The sequence below is a fragment of the Thamnophis elegans genome, chromosome 11, assembly GCF_009769535.1.
Source record: "Thamnophis elegans isolate rThaEle1 chromosome 11, rThaEle1.pri, whole genome shotgun sequence".
Taxonomy (NCBI): domain Eukaryota; kingdom Metazoa; phylum Chordata; class Lepidosauria; order Squamata; family Colubridae; genus Thamnophis; species Thamnophis elegans.
Genome location: NC_045551.1, coordinates 18,939,698 through 18,957,039, shown reverse-complemented (window position 1 = coordinate 18,957,039; position 17,342 = coordinate 18,939,698). Strand labels below are relative to the sequence as shown.

General features: G+C 41.5%; 1 protein-coding gene across 5 annotated transcripts in view; it reads left to right on the top strand.

The window, feature by feature from the left end:
- The first annotated feature begins 583 nt into the window (after positions 1-583).
- The window catches only part of CNKSR2 (connector enhancer of kinase suppressor of Ras 2), a 296,044-nt gene continuing 279,285 nt past the window's right edge, over positions 584-17,342 (top strand). For all 5 annotated transcript variants that reach the window (XM_032226612.1, XM_032226611.1, XM_032226610.1 and 2 more), the window contains exon 1: positions 584-647. In XM_032226612.1, coding sequence (XP_032082503.1) covers positions 584-647 — 64 coding nt within the window. The remainder of the gene's footprint in view (positions 648-17,342) is intronic.

Genomic DNA, 17,342 nt, shown 5'->3' with positions numbered 1-17,342 from the left:
CAGTGGGGGAAAGGTGGGCTCTTTGGAGGGGGAGGGGAGCAGAGAACGTGCGACAAGCGTGCAGCTCCGGAGGGAAAGCTGGCGAGGGAACATCCCGCGGGGTCGCTCAGTGGAGGGAGAAAAAGGCGCGAAGGGAGCCGGGCGCGAGCGGCGGGCTACGCCGCAGGGTGGTTAAGTCTCGTGAGCCTTCAGCTCCCACAGCCGCGGTCGGAGCAGCGCCAGGACCCATTTCCAGCATCCTGGCGCTGCAGGTCGCGGGTGGGGGCGCGGCAGGCTGTAGGCGGCGGAGCGTGCAGCAGCCGCTTTCTCCGGCTCCCGCTAAAGCACCAACAGGAACGGAAAGCTCCAGAGGCACACAATCATCCACAGGCACCGCGCGCCCACGGAGACAGGCAGGGAAGAGAAGCCCGGAGAAGAAGGCGGCTGTTTCGAGGCGCATTTCACAAACGCGGCGTAGTCTTGTAAACGCTGGGAGCTGAATTCAAAGCCCACCGCCCTTCGAGGCCACCCGGACTCTGCTCCCTTCCATCGCCCTTTCAGCGGCCCCTAAGAAGAAGTGATTATCGTAGTCCGCCACCCCCACATGGCGCTCATTATGGAACCTGTCAGTAAATGGACGCCGAATCAAGTGGTGGATTGGATGAAAGGTAAAGAGGGTGTCTAGACGGCGGGGTTTCGCCTGTTGCCGAGAGGGTGGCTTGTTATCGTTTTCTGCTACTGGTCTTTGGCTTCTAATTATTATTTTTTCTCGCCATACCTGTTACGTGTTTGGTATCATTCGTTTGTGAGAGTTGAAGCCCAGATAACAAGCGGGTTGCAATGTGCGGAGCAACTCCTCGCGGGTTTTCTCAGCGTTAGATTATAAGCAGAAGGCAGAGTGCAGGTGAGCGCTTTGCTCTGGGCAAAGTGCATTGCATTTGATTTTGCTTGGTTAGGGTCCCCTCCGTTCCTTTGGGTGCTCACGATAGATAGACAGGCACGTCGCAGGAAGATGAGCGCAGCCCTCCCAAGCTGCGTTCGTGCATTCAGATTGCCCTGTTCAGAAGGCAGAGTGGTGATGGTGGTCAAGCTTTTATTTCATCCAACGTTTAAGATTTCCTTACTGCATCTTTTATTATGTCTTTTATTTTACTCGAGAGCACAATATAGGGGTCCTCACTCAACAATTCTCTGCCGTTGCCGCGCCTTGTTAGGCAGTGATCCAGCTGTTAAATTGGCTGAATTATTAAAACTTTTCACGAAGGCATAGTCAAATCCTGCAAAAAGACTTGTTCGGAAATAATGGGGGTGAAAAAAAAACAGTGCTGCGTTCTAAAGACAGGAAAGAAATAATCATGGGAATATTTGTAAGGGGTCTTACAGTTGATGGGGCGATGTAAACCATGACAGAAGAAACAATCCCTAAAGCCAATAGGCAGAACCACATTGCACAACCATAAAACAATCCTTGAGGTGGGGTGGAGGAGGAGGACTGGGGAGATAATAGAGACCAGGTGCCAGGACACAGCAGTGCCTCTTAAGGAGAGGGGCTGAAATGGCAGCCTGTCATCCTATCAGGGACCAATGAATCCAGTGTCAGCATGACCTAGCAAGAAGCTGAAACCGTGATGAACATGGTTGTGACAGCCAGAAAATAATGTTCTGGAATATTATGGGGACAGCGTTGGATTGGAAGTTTAGTGGTGTCACAGATCTTAGTGCTTAGGGTCAACATAAAGAAGTGCTGTGAGGGGTTAATTTCTCTAGTATGTTCATATGAACTCATGGAATATTCTGCAATAAATGACAATCTGTATGATTTACTTTGCTACTGTTGAATATGCCACTTGTTTTCTTTTGCAGTCAGTCATTCTGTTGATGCACTTATAACTTGAGAAGGCAGGCTGTCATTTCACTCTACTTGTAAAGCAACAACTGAATCACTGTGACTCATTTTCAGCAACTGTCCTGTTTTAACTTTTATCCCAGCTGACATTCCTCCATTTCTAATAGTGCCAGACTCTTTCTTTTAACATCTGTATCAGTCAGCTTTCTTTATTTTGAATCTCTAAAAATTTTCCACTAATTCCATTTTTTTCTGTTTTATTACATCAACCAGAAACTGTTCCACCAATTGCAACCAGCATGGCTTTTTAATAACTGAAGCATTGATCCCAGGCCATTGCAACCTTTGTTAATGAGGGTAGTAATTGCATAGATAATTAGCCCAAATATTTTGCCTTTTTTGACATGAAATTAGGAAAGTGATTCCATTTCTTACCACTTCAATGAAACAGCTGAAATGTATATTTGTTCATGGTTAATGTGTAGGCAACATTAAATACCACTAAATTGTATCTGGCTGCTTTGTAACCACAGTAACAGATATTAAATTAGTGGCTCAAGGCACTAGGCTAGAAACTTGGAAACCATAGGGTTGTAGTCCTACCTTGGTCATGAAAATAGTTGGATGTCTTGAATAGTCACTTTTTGTCAGCCCTAGGAAGAAGGCAATGGAAAACCACTTCCAAACAAGAAAACTGCATAGACTTGGCCTGTTGGAAAGGGATAAACATGCCACACATACAAACATAAATTGGGAAACTGGAAATGACTAATATAGTAGCTATAGAGAGTAATACATTTGCTTTTTTATTCTTTCTGATTTCAGAATATCAGTAGGATTTAATGCCTTTTGAATAAAATATAAAATTAATATAAAATACAAAATTTTCATAGAAAATACCATTCAAATCATGCCGTTTAATTCCTAAACATTAAATGCCATTAAATTGTAGCTTTAATTCCTAAAACAATATTCATAATTAAATCTGCTAGCTGAAAGAAGCTTAACCCCCCTCTCTCTAACATATAGATAGATAGATAGATAGATAGATAGATAGAGAGATAGAGAGATAGAGAGAGAGAGAGAGAGAGAGAGAGAGAGAGAGATCCTATAAGATTTGTTTATATTTAGCCTAATCAAGACGCAACAAAGATACAACAAAGAAAGGCAATTTAATTTATATTTTGAATTGGATGTTAAGGTTAACATAATTTTGGTAAGTGCTAAAATTAAGATTCATAATTATAGCTAAAAAGGTATCTAGTTGAATATAATGACGGTTTCACTTTTTTTTTCATTTTATGTTTTCATTTTTAAAATTGCTTTCATTTTTCAAATGTTTTCTAAAAGCGTTAAGATTTAATATTTATTATATTGCTTTATGTGTGCTTAGTTAAGGTTAGTCCCATTTTATGTGTTTCATAACGGTTCCACCACAAAACTGCGGTAGACAAGCGCGCTCGACGAAAGCGCGTACGTGACGTCATCACAGCGCGATGAAAACATCGCGCTGTGATCGATAAATGTAAAATTAAAGCGAAAACCTTACCCTAACCCCCCCAAACCTAACCCTAACCCTAACCCTAACCCTAAACCTAACCCTTAACCTAACCCTAAACCTAACCCTAAACCTAACCCTTAACCTAACGCTAAACCTAACGCTAACCCTTAACCTAACGCTAAACGTAACCCTAACGCTCTAAACCTAACCCGAACCCTTAACCTAACCCTAACCCTAAACCTAAACCTAACCCTTACCTTTATGTGAATCGGCTTGCTTTAATTTTATTTTTATTTCAATTTTTAATTTTTTTCGTCGTGCTGTGATGACGTCACGTACGCACTTTCGTCGAGCGCGCTTTTGTGGACCGCGGTTTTGATGGGTCACGTTTCATAACAAGGTGTTTCTGTTTTATAGTAAATGGAAGGATTGGAAACCAATATTTTGTTATGAGATGTATTGCTGAATATTAAATTATGCCTCCCAAGAAGATGCAAGGTATTGTGAAGCTTCACAAAATGTGAAAGCATTTTAGACTAGAATAAAATAAAAATAAATAAATCTAGAATAAAATAAAATAAAATGATAGGGGATAGTGAGGAAGGCCACTTACTATTTGATAGGTGCCTAAAATAGATCCGTATGAGCCTCTAATGCAGGGGTGTCAAACTCAATTTCACTGAGAGCCACATCAGGGTTGTGGTTGACCTCTGGGGGTGGAGGTAGGGTGGTTGGGGTGACTGGCCAGTTGGTCACAGTTGATTGGGTGGGCGGGACTGGGGTAGGCATGATCAGCTCAACAATGCTCGCATGGGGGGCATCTCTAGTGGTGGGGGGCTAGGGGGATACATTGTCTCCAGTGGAGGAAAGTGAGTCCAAGGTGAGTGCCAAACCCTTGTCCAGCGGAGCCTTGCTGTCAATCTCTGGCCACATGGAGGACCCCTGACAGCAACGCGGTGTTTACCTGGGCAGTCCTGGGCAGTGGGGTGCAAGTGCCCAGCCTGGCACTTGAACTCCCAGGGCACTGGGACCCCACAGTTCAGCCCCACTTCCCTGAGGGTGTTCCTGTCTGACTTGCCTCCTCCTTGAAGCTACTGCTGCTGTGCTTGTTCTTCTTGGCCAGGTTGCTCATGGTGTGTGAAGGAGGGTAAAGTGTGTGGGTCAGAGGCCCACTCCCTCTTCTTGCAAGAAAACCCATCTTTCTAACAAAAGCATCCTCAGCTATAGGATAGGAGACCACTAGGAGAGGAGGGGGCAAAGGAATGATGAAAGGGCAGTACTGCTGCTGGTGGCCAAGTGCTAAGGCAGAGCTTCTCTCAGACCCTCCCTCCATCACTACTCTCATAATCTTCCTTCCTTCCTTCCTTCCTTCCTTCCTTCCTTCCTTCCTTCCTTCCTTCCTTCCTTCCTTCCCATTCCCATCTTCTTTCCTTCCTCCTTCCTTCCCTTCCCTGCTTCTCATATCATCTCCTTCTTTCTTCCGTGCTCAGGAAGGGACGAGGGAGAGGGAGAGATTGGCCATGCTGCTGGCAATGGTGGCTTTCCGACATGGGAGGGGGAAGTCCTGGGGAAAGGAAAGCCTTGTGGGCTGCGAGGCCAAGCGAGCAAGCAGGGAATGGAGGTGCTGGTGTGGGCACAGCACTGATCTACAACTTGGTGGTGTCCATTCAGACAGTTAGCCTTTGATCTGACTCCCAGGGCCGACCTGCAGCCAGAGAGAGGCTGCTCAGCTGCTTCAGACCATCCCCCTGGGTGTGCGCACAGCAGGTGGTGAGCATGTTGCAACTGATATCCTGGGTGAAATGGAAGCGCTCAGAATGCAGTCAGCCTTCAGGGCTAGATGGTCCCCAGGGATGCCAGGCTCTGCCTACTCACTGCCTATTGTGCACGCGCCCAGGGCGCAGGATGGGTGATGGCCCTTACTGGCTCCAGGCCAGCCCCACAGATCTAAGACTGACTATGTTCCAGCCTGGATGGTTGCCACCAGATTGTAGATAAATGCCCAGTCAACGTGGGCCAGACTGAGGCGCTGTGGGCCAGTCCGCTGTTTCGAGGGTGTACTCATGGGCCACATAGCAATAACAATAGCACTTAGACTTATATACTGCTTCACAGTGCTTTACAGCCCTCTCTAAGCTGTTTACAGAGTTAGCATGTTGCCCCCAACAATCTGGGTCCTCATTTTACCTACCTCAGAAGGATGGAAGGCTGAGTCAACATTGAGCCTGTGAGATTCAATCTGCCAAACTACTGGCAGCCAGTGATCAGCAGAAGTAGCTTGCAGTACTACACTCTAACCACTGTGCCACTGCTGTTCTTCTAACCACATTATGAGCTGGATGTGGCCTGCTAGCCTTGAGTTTGACACCCCTGCTCTAATGGATAAAAGCAACTTGCTCCCACATCATCTTCAAGTATCAATCATCATCATCTTCCTCTTCTTTCATATATATCATCAGATGTTGGCGATCATGTTTGCGATCCTATTTTTATCAGTAGCCACACAAAAAACCGCTGTTGAGTTTTGTCCAAACCAGTCACTTAGATTTTGAAGCCATGTTTCTCCTCTGTCTGGACCTGGTTTTCCTTCTTTTTTATCCTTGGAGGATGTGAAGTATGCCGTATTTTGGGGTATCACATCACATGTCCAAAATATTCTAACTTTTGCTTTTTTATGGTTTTGATGATTTCCCTTGGCTTTCCCAGGCGGCTTATCACCTCCTCATTTCTGATTTTGTCAACCCAATTTATATGTAACAGCTGGCTGTAAATCCACATTTCAAATGCTTCTAGTCTCTTCAAGTGGCTTTCTGTCAGAGACCAACTTCTACTCTGTAGAGCAGGATGGAAAAGATGTAGCATCTGATAAGTCTGATTTTCAATTATAGGCTTATCAATCTTTAGGTTGTGCTAAAGAAAGGAGGACATCTTTCAAAAGTTTGTATATTTCTGATAAGCTGAGGTCAGCTTATTCAGATCTCATATTACATGTTAGAATTTTCAAAATGAAAGGAATCATCCAGTTTCCATTTGCAAAATTTACATTGTTGATAAACACGAACAAAAAAGATAACGTAGTTTCAATATTGAATTCACTTCCACAAATGAGCTTAATGGTAATAACTGCTTTAGAAATACTTAGTTCATAGTATATATCAAGAATAATCAGATTCATCATTCAACAAACTGATTTGAAGAGACATTCAAGTACATCTTGATAATCTTTCATTTCAAGAAAATCCTGGAACAGATCTAAGTACAGATTAATGATTTTGAGGGTAGGTTTACCTATCTAATTTATTCAATGCTTTCTGTATTTTAAGGATTGGCAAATATTAGTACATATGTATATCTAATCTCAGTGATCTAATAGCTTTATCTAAATAAGTAGGAAAACATTTCAGTTGTTTCACTTCAAAAAAGAGAATCCTGGAGAAACTGGAAGTGTTGTGACAGGAACAGCTGAGTAAATAGCGAGTTCCAAGGAACCTTGCAAAAAACCTAGCTGGCAAACTGACGTTGGGAGGTCTTCAGGTCAGAACTGTCCTGAAGGGACGGTGAAGAAGGAGAAGTGTTTCAAATGACCGTGATGAGCAAGGAAAGCTCCTCGGCAGGTCCAAAACAAGCTCTCCAGACCGGCGGCAGGGGTGATGGCCACTGTTCCCTCTAAGGTGCGTGGCTGCGCGGCCGCGCACGTGGCAAGAAAACCCCGCGCAACAGTTTCTATCTGCTGCGCAGAGATTTCTGTAAAGCAAACGTGGGGAAGTCCTTTGCAGGTGGCTAGAAGAGCACCGCTCTTCAAGTCCATGTTCGGAGGATCGCTTGGAGAGGGAATTCCTTCCTGCGAGACCCCGTCCAGAAAATGCGGGGAGCAGCAGCGGAGACCCGGGGCTGCTTCTGCTGCGACCGCTGGACTGTGGGGCTGGGAAGGGGGCAGGAAGAGCTGCGGGGCTGGCGGTGGCCGGCGGTGGCAAGCTGGTTGGCTGCCTTTCCACCGCTGCCCCCTCTGTGCGGCGGCTTTTGACCTTCTCCCCCCTCCCTCCGCCGCACCCCTAATTTGAACCTGGTCTGCAGAGGGGCGAGCGGGTGTGGGGGGGGGGGTCCGGCACCTGCGTTCCGGCGCAGCCCAGCGGACGGGGCGCTGCACGAGGGGGCGGGCGAGGAGAGGAGAGGCGGGGCGCCCTGCCCTGGTGGCTTTCACTTTCCGGGGCCAGGAGGAAGGTATCCAGAGTCAGTCCACCTCTGAAGATGGGGTTTTATTTGCAACCGGGCATTCAAAGATTCTCCGATAAAGGAGGATTTAAGAATTGATACTTTAAAACGCAAGTTCTTCTCACGCTCCACTAATCTATCAAGAAGGGAAGAAGGGGGAATCAGATGCTTCCCCCTTCACTAAAGAGGCAAAGGTTTCCAATTGTCCGGCATCCTTCGTGGCAAACATTTTTTTCCCCATTTTCTTGAGGAAGTTTGACTCCGGCGGTTTCTGTAGTGTTTTACTGGTGGGCTTTTCATTTTAGGAAGGGATTTGGTCCTACATCAAGATACATTTCTGAAGATGTTATCAGTACCTCCTTTCTGATTTTTATTTTTATTTGCTTGTTTGTAAAGTAAATACCTTACCGGTTGCAAGTAGTATGAGATCACCATTGGGTTTCTGGACTAGAAGATCCCATTGATCTTTCCAAGTGGGTCTCCTGTGCTTTCATTGGGAGTGTCACCACTTCATGCACTGTTCCTGTCTGGGGCTGCATCAGAATGAGGCTCTCCGGCTCAGTGTCAGGGAGGCTCTCCTGGCAGCAGGCGAGGGGGGCATCCAAAAGAGAAGATTGGAGTGGAAGTTGTCTAATATGTCTAAAAGTTGCCTTGGATGAGATAGATGTGTGGCTATATAAATTTGATTAATGAATATAAACTTTATTGCTCTTACTGTTGCAGTATATGATTAGGAGGTATATCTGCTTGAACATGTATGTTTATACATACTTACACACATACAAATATTAAAGTCTGTTGTGGGCACATATTTAATGGAATGGAGAGGATTGGTTTATACGGAAGAATTACAAAGTGAAGTAATGGACATTACATAATCTATTGTATGTGTTTACGTCTTTTTTCCTATTTACTTGTTTAAGCTTTATTCTAGAAAAAGTTTTTTCTCTTTATTTTCAAGATATTTTTAAACCCTTTGGGGCAAATAGAGAAATGTAGATATAGTAATGAACATGGCTGACTTCAGAGAATAAAGCTTGATATTTTAATTATAGGAAGTTTAAAGCCAACCTGTTTGTTGGCTTTAATTGAAATATTTTCTATATTGGCTTCAATTTTGGTCCAGTAAATTTATTTTTATAAGTGGAACTAAAATGAGCAAGCATGATTAACATTAAGTAGATAATACAGAGTTTAAAAGACATTTTGGTTAAAAATTTAAACCTTTAACTTCTTCAGGAAAAATTTCAGATTCCAACTGTTTATCAAGCAACAGTAAGAAATCATTCTCCTATATCTGCTGCCGCCTCCTCCTCCTCCAACAGCACTGCCGGATTTCCGCCCAACGCTGCGGGGGCGCCAGCGGGAGCTTTGGCGGCTTCACCTCAGCCGCAGCTCTGGGCAGCAAATGTGTTGGTGCTGTTGGAGGAGGAGGAGGAGGTGGCAGCAATAGCACCTGAGGACAGGACAAGAAGCAATGGAAACTTGTCAGAAGGAGACTCAAGCTGGAAATAAGGAGAAATCTGACAGTAAGAACAATTAAAATCAATGGAATCTTAATTCATTTGCTACAGGTTTTCAAAAGACTGGACGGCCATTTGTCTCAGATGATATAAAGACTCCTGCCTTGGACAAGGGGCTGGACTAGAAGACCTCCAGTATCCCTTCTGATACTATGATTTTAAAAACCACAAGCTTTTTACAGCTCGCAACTTTACCAAATTTAATTCAGCCATTTCCTTTTGTTATTAAATGGGTATTGCTAGGTCAATGCACATGCGCTCCACTTTTAAGATGCTGAAAAAATCCCCATGACCTGCAACAAAATTCATTCTTCCACTCTTATCTTGCCCTAACTTCTGATAGGTTCCTGAAATATAGATCTATAAAATTTAGTGAAAATATTTCTATCTATTTTAATACAGACTCGTAAAACAGATTGGGACAAATGACATTAGTGCTCTGGGATAATAGCAAGTTTACTCTATTTGGATTTTCAGATAAAAGGTATCTTTTGTGCTAAGTTCTAACAATGTAGTTCTCTAATGTAACTATGAAACAGTCCAAATATATAATTCCCCTCAGGGAGGAATTCTGGGAGTTGAAGTCCACAAGTCTTAAAGCTGTCAGGTTTGAAGACCCCTGAGTTTTTTTTTTCCTAAAGGGTTAGGGGTGCAAGGGTCTTGTAACAACAGCTTTAAGACTTGCGTGCTTCAAATGCCAGAGTTTCTGAGCCAACATTTTGGTTGCTAAGCAGGAGCGTTGTTAAGTGATACTGATATTATATAACACTTTTAATTAAGCGGGTACCTTGAATAAACATAACTTTGAGTTTCAAATAATACTGATTTCGTTGTTGTCTTAGGTGACATCTGTGAAAAAAATTCAGGTGCTCAGGCATGAAAATATGCCGCTCAAACACTATACTTTTCTGCTCATACTGAAAAAAAATTAGAGGGAACATTGGTGATGGCCATCTTTAATGACCGCTCTGGAGCCAGGGCATCCGGACCAAGTTTGGAGCAGTAGTGGTGATTGGATGGAATGTTGGGACCAGGAGAAAGGCTGGCCAACCCAAGGGTAAAGAAAAATTTAAATTCGGAGCTTAAAAAAATTTGTCCAGAAATTTAAAACAGCAACTGTCACTTGGAATACGAAGGGAGGGAAAAGAAAGGAAATAAATGGTGATTGCCCAAGAAGATCATGGCTAATATAATTGGAACTGGAACATTTAAAAAAAGGGGAAAGACACGGAGAAAATAAAAACCAGACTCAGTCTCTTGGGCAAATAAGGATTGAACTCCCACTTCTGGACCACACTGAGAAGAACGTTCAGGTAGGACCAACGTTCCTTTTCACTAAACAAACTAGACTGCTATGTCCAATTTGGTTTTCATTAGCCACTATGACCCAGATTTGTACCAGGAAAGAAGATTAGTTTTTCCCTATCCTATTATGTGACATGGAGGCTGCATAAAGGAGGCATAGTCACCAACATTTGTATCCCACACAGTCTAATTATGAAAATGTCAACTATATTCAGCAGTATATATCAATATAATGGTACTAGTTAGATATACTGTTCATCTTAATATTCTGATCTTTTGTTCTTCAATACTGAATTCAAGAAAAACATATTCTATAATTGTCATACATATTTCACATGAAGCAATTAGAAAATCTTGATTAATAGCTAACGTTATGTTTTCAAATTCTTAAAAGCAGATTTTAGGTGTATATTTTACTAGAACTGCAAATAGTTTTTTTTTAATGTTACAAAGACTTCTGAAATGTGTCAGTAAATGAAATAGTGCTAAAACATGATCTTTAGAGCCAAAATGAATTTTGTTTCATATAAACATTGAAATTGACTTATGAACCACATTTTGTACTACGTGTGGTTTCCTTTGTACTAATTGTGGTTTGCCATTATGTCTGGATTTGTATATTTGCGAGACTTTGAAGAAGCTCAAAATTCTAAAGTATACTGAGACAAGAGTGAATTTTCAATCATTAACTGATCACTAAACAGATGGAAAATGGAAGCAAAGAATCAGTTCTAAATTGCTGTTTGTCTTTGCACGTTCCTAGGTAATTTTGTATTGAAATTTGTTTTCCAATTCCCTGAAAATTTTCTTTCCAGGAAAACAAGTGTTTTAAAATCAATCTTATTGTTTGAGTTTTTAAGAAATTCACTGGATTTTATTTTGATATTGCTTTCCAGCTTAGTTTAAAAGCAGAAGAGGGAACCAATGTTTTTTATTGTTACACATTTTTCTGTCATCTTCTCTCTCTTAATTTTAGTTGAAGCATTTCTGTTGGAATTCAAGAAAAGTCCAATTTGATTTTGCTACAATTTAGTTTTTAAGTAAAAAGTAAGTAAAAAAAGTTTAAGTAAAAAAGTTTTTTCCCCTTGCAATTAAATCCTGGAATTATTTCCATTTGGTATTTTTTGATGGCATAATAATCCATTTTGTCCTCTTAAAAGTGATTATATTTTCTGCACAAACTTTTAAGATGATCTTCTCCCACATTTCTACCTGTCCAATTTATTTCAGCAGGTTGGGCATGCTACAGGTCCTGATAGTTCCAGGGAATTTTGGCTGAAGGATACTTGGAGGCATGCCTTCTCTGCCATAGTTGTATGGCAGAGAAATCTGCATGCCCTCTGCAACATTCTCTTTCTAGAGATTAGGATGGGCATAATCTTGTTGGCTTTTCATAAGACCTTGAAGACCTGGTTATGTATCCAGGCTTGAGGCTCCATGAGTTAAAGGCCCATTTCCTGGTTATATTGAGAGTTATAATTTTTCTTGGCTACTGTATATTATTTTTCTTCTGTTCAGTTGTGTCTGGTTCTCAGAGATTGAATGTAGTAGTCCCTGAAGTTTACTTGGCAAAGTTTTTCAGAAATGATGTGGCATTGCCCCTTTTCTAGAGCTGAGAGCAAGTAACTAAGCTAAGCAGTGGTCGGTTCCAGATCCCATTGCAACTGGTACAGTTGCAACGGTGCCCGGGGCGTCCTCCACATGAACATGTGCAGCGATTGTGCACATGTGCACAGTGCGCGCAAGCGTCTTACAGTCCAGCAAAACCTCTGTGAGCCTCCGTGATGCTCCAGCTGCTCGCCGGAGCATCATGCAGGCGCTGTACACGCTGTGCGCAGAAGCGCAGAAGACTTTAAAGACAGGTAAGGAGTGCAGGCGGGCAGGTGGGCCCTCCGGAGCACTGTACTGGAACGATACCCGGTGCTCCGGGCAGGCTCCGGTAAGCCCATACCGGGGCGTACCACCTGCAACCCACCACTGGAGCTAAGGTCACACAGCTGGCTTTCTTGCTCTGTCTCTGTCTTATCCCTCTCCCTCTCTTCTGTATTTCTATTATCTCTATAGGTAGTTTTTGACATACAATTATTTGTTTAGTGGCTGTTCAAAGTTATTGTGGGAAGCCATCTCCCTCCTAGAAGAATGAAATATTTTGAGGAATATTAAAAAGGAAGAATATTATATTTCCTTAAAGGAGGAATGAAAAAAACATGATCTTGGAGACAACAAGGAGCCCCCACCTTTCTTAATAGCCCTCAGCAGATGTCAGCATTTAAGAGATAAAGAGCTTATTGAAAACTAGATAGCTCTATTCATAAGCAAATATCTTCAACCCAAGTGTCAAACCAGAACAAAGCCATTAAACCACAATAGGAACACCCTTTCAGACATTGCATCACCCTCAGCAAACTTCAACCAAACCTGGGAACTCAGACAAATACCTAGGATTTGTACTTTGCCTATAGAACAAACTATGACCCCTATATAACCCCTGCCTGGCCCCATGGGAGTCTGGCAGCAGCCAATAGAAGACATGTTCTTGCACAGGAACAGGAAGCTCAAATGCAAAGCCAAGAGAAGGTATCCAGTGTCTCCAGTGCCTTTCTCCCAGCTTGGAACTGAATCAAATGGATATTTCTTCCCACATTACAATGGCAGTAAAAAAGTGACTTATGACCATTTTCCCCACTTATGACCATTACAGTATCCCCATGGTCATGTGATCAAAATTTGGGTACTTGGCAATTGGCAAGTATTTAAGACATGTGATCACCATTTGTGACCTTCTCAGCTAGCTTCCAACAAGCAAAGTCAATGGGAGAAGCCAGATTTGTTTAATGACCACATTATTCATTTAACAACTGAAGTGATTTGCTTAATAACCAAGAAAAAAGGTCTTAAATGGGACAAAATTCACTTAACAGCCTTGCTTAGCAATGGAAATTTTGGCTCAGTTGTGGCCATAAGTTGAGGACTACCCAGAACACTGTTATTATCTGTGTCTATTCTCTCTCTCCCTCTCTCCTTGTTTCCCTCTATGTTGCGTTTGTAATTGGTTTTAACTGATTTCATCATTGTTCACCATAGAAAAGATGGAGTAGTTGCACTGAATCTTAAACATATTCACTTGTGCATAGAAATCAGAAAGAATGATCTTGGCATTATTGTAGAGCAGACCTGGCATTTTACAACCCCCAGGTCATATCTTGACCCTTTGGCTGTCCCTGTTCTTTTGAAGGTGATCAATTTCATATGTATACGTCTCTCAGCATGCCTACACACCTTCACAGCCCAATTTGTTTTGGCATCCATAGCAGTCCCAGTTTTTCATGGGGCCCCTTGGGGAAATTAATTGCCCACCCCTGCTGTTGAGAGTAGCTGTGTAAAAGTAAAGGGGTGATGATTGTGATGCCTTAAAAAAGCTCCCAGTGGAGCATTCAGGGCTGTGGTTCCAAAGCTGGGAGAATGGCTCCAACAAATCCCAGAAAGGATATCAGAGCTCATGTTCAAAAGAACACAATGCTAGGAAATAGCTAAGATACTGTGCAGAACCTTCAAATTCACAGGACCCAAAATTGAGGAAGACACATACCTCCCATTAAGGGTGAGAAGAGAGAGAGAGGGAGGGAGGGAGGGAGGGAGGAAGGAAGGGAGACAGGCGAAAGAGAGGCGAAGAGAGAAACAGAGACAGAGACAGACAGAAAGTGTTTTCTTTGTCCTGAATCTATTGTTGAACGTTAGTTAAGTAATCACAAAGAACAATGAACATTACTATATATAAGTTGATTGGATTGTCATCATAAGTCAAGCCATAGTTTTTAATCATAATTTGTTGTATAAATCATAATAGGTTTCAGATGTTGTATAACTAGATTCATACAATATGTATACAATAAATCCCTAATTTAAATACTACAATACCTGGAGTTACTAATCAGACTAAACACCTAAATAAAACACATTACTGTAAAACTTTACTGTACTGCAATACTCTATTTGATGTTGACTAAATATGTTTGATTTGATTTGATTTTATTATACTTATATGCCGCCCTTTCCCCCCGAAGGGGACTCAGGGCGGCTCACAATTCAAATCAGGGAAGGGGGGTACAGACAAAAAAATAAAAGACGAAACATAACAATACATAATTTAAAAATACAAATAAAGTAAATGAAAAATGAATGAAAAAACACACAACAGTCATACCATTCGAGACGGGGGCAACAGCTCTTTAGCCCCAGGCCTGTCGGAACAGCCAGGTTTTAATGGCTTTGCGGAAGGCCTGGAGGGTGGTGAGGGTTCGAATCTCCACGGGGAGTTCGTTCCAGAGGGTCGGAGCAGCCACAGAGAAGGCTCTCCTCCGGGTAGTCGCCAGTCGGCACTGGCCGGCGGATGGAATTCGGAGGAGGCCTAATCTGTGGGATCTAATCGGTCTAGTGGAGGTGATTGGCAGCAGGCGGTCTCTCAAGTACCCAGGTCCAATACCATGTTGCATCTACCTAGCCATTGTGAGTTGTAGCTGATGATTTATGGATAACTGCACATTGGAAGTACAATAATAAAGCAAACACTTAGGTATTTTGATTGGATAATGTCATGGAAAAGGCCCTGATTGTAGAAAAAAAGGCAATTGAAAACAGACTAAAGGAAGATTAAAGACAAGTATCCATATTGAAAATATAAGCATAAGATTATGAGAATGCTAGAAGCTGTTGCTAAGTCGTACAGTAATGATCATAGGATTACAAAGACCTGGAAATGACCAAAAGACTGAATAGTAACCACAATTTTGGTAAAATCAGCGACCATTTCAGTTATATATTGAACAAAGGTGTTTCTTTTTATTCGTACTTAAAATAAATTGATTTAGAGCCCAGTGGAATGTTTTCTGCATTTAGATGATTGTGCCATGTTTGCTTAGAGCAGGAGGTATCTGAAAAGAAATGCTAATATTTTTAGATTCTTCCATGTGCATAATTTGTCACAAGCTGCTTAGAAGTATAAGAGATATGAAATGAAAACAAGCAAGCTCAGAGAGCACCAAGAACCCCACATGTCAACCCTGAACAACGTATATTCTCCTTTATTAGATATGAAATGGTTCTTTCATATCTCTCCTTCTCCTCTCTTCTCTTTCCACTCCTTCTTTCTCTCCTTCTCTTCTCCCCCCCGCTCTCTTTCCTGTTCCTCTCTTCTTCCCTTACTTCCCTTCTTCTCCTCTACTTCACACTCTTCATCTCATTTATTTGGTGTATTTCAGCTTCTGACCAAGCTCCATTTTATGTTGATGGTATTTATAATTTCTTTTCAATATACATATTTAATATATGTTTTCCTCCTCCTTTTTTAAAGAGAGAGAAAGAAAGTATATATATATAGTAATTGTGTTTTTAACATACACCCCAGCCTAATTTTGGACAAATGTAGACCTGGTTACAATTCCCAGCTATTCTCATCTTTATATAATTATGCATCCTTACACGCCCCCAATTTGTGATTCTGTCTTTAAATTTCAATAGTTTCCCATTGTAAATATATTTCATTTTCCCTCTCCATTTTTCCATATCTTGGCTTAGATTACTCTTAATTTTTTATAAATAGCAATCCTTGCTATTCAATGTTCAATACAATTCCCTTAATCTACTATATAGAATAACAAGCGGTACACATCTCACATTGATCATCATCTTAAAAGTTCTATATATGTCCATGTCTCATATATTTTAACCCATGCTTAATTGTTCTTCTATTGTCATATTCAATCAATTAGCAACTCAATTTAAATTCCATGTATAAAAGTGAATCACAAACCTCTGCTTTAGAATCTCCCCATTACAGTTTCATATTTGTCCATATTTTAACCTTTATTTAATTATCTTTCCATTATCATATTCGATCAGTTAGCAACTCAATTTTATTGTCACTTATTTCAGCTTTATCTTTCCCTATATAACAATTTCTAATTGTCTGATTTTTTCCTAGTAAGTCTTTTGTTCCACTTCTCTATTCCTGTCTTCTCCCTTTTCTTTGTTTTGACATGTCCACCCTCCTCAATTTTTTCCCAAGCTACCATCAAATAAATCTTTTATATTTTCCTTTGTTGGGGTGTAACCCCCTCCTTCAGTTTTTTCTATGCCACTGTCAACCTCTGAAATCTCTTTTGTCTGCTTTTTATTTCCTTTTGTTGGGACACATCCCCCATTTTCAATTTTTTCTATACTACTGCCAAACCCAATGAAGTTTTTTGTCTACTTTTTATTTCCCACCATTTCTACCCCTTCATTATCTCTCCCTACTTCTTCCTTCCCTTCTTCCTTAAATTCCTGCTTCTCTGAGTTCAGAATTCTGTTTAGACTAGATTTTAATGATTTATGCATATTTTTAATAATTTCACGTAGTTCTTCAAATTTCCACCTTTCCATAATGTCCAGTTCCAAAGTTACAATTAATTATACAGTTCTTATTTCAGACTTCTGGTCCATCTTAAATTTAGCTAGTTCAGTTGCTGAGGAGAAGAAGAGCGGCAGGAGCCATCTTGGTCTTTTGTTCTTCATTAATGTCCAGTTCTAAAATTGCAGTTACGTATACAGTTCTTATTTCAAAGTTCTGGTCCGCCTTAAATTTAGCTAATTCAGCTAATGGAAAATGGAAAAGAAGCGGGGGCCATCTTGATCTTTTCCAGAAAAAAAAACCATCATATTTTCCCAGTTCTTGAGGACATTTGGATCACACTTTTTCAACCCATACTCTCATTCCATTTTTGTCCATTCTTTCTCATGAACATGCACAACAGCTCCTTTTGGAATAACTTCGTTTGGAAAGGTTTTCCTTTTATAAATTAACATCAGTGGCAATTTGGTGCTATCTGCATAGCAGGACAACACAATCATGTAATATGTTTTCTCATGTCCTGAGATTTTCATGGTTGGGTTTTTGGCACCTTTCAGATCAACAGTCTTATTAGGTGGCACATCAAAG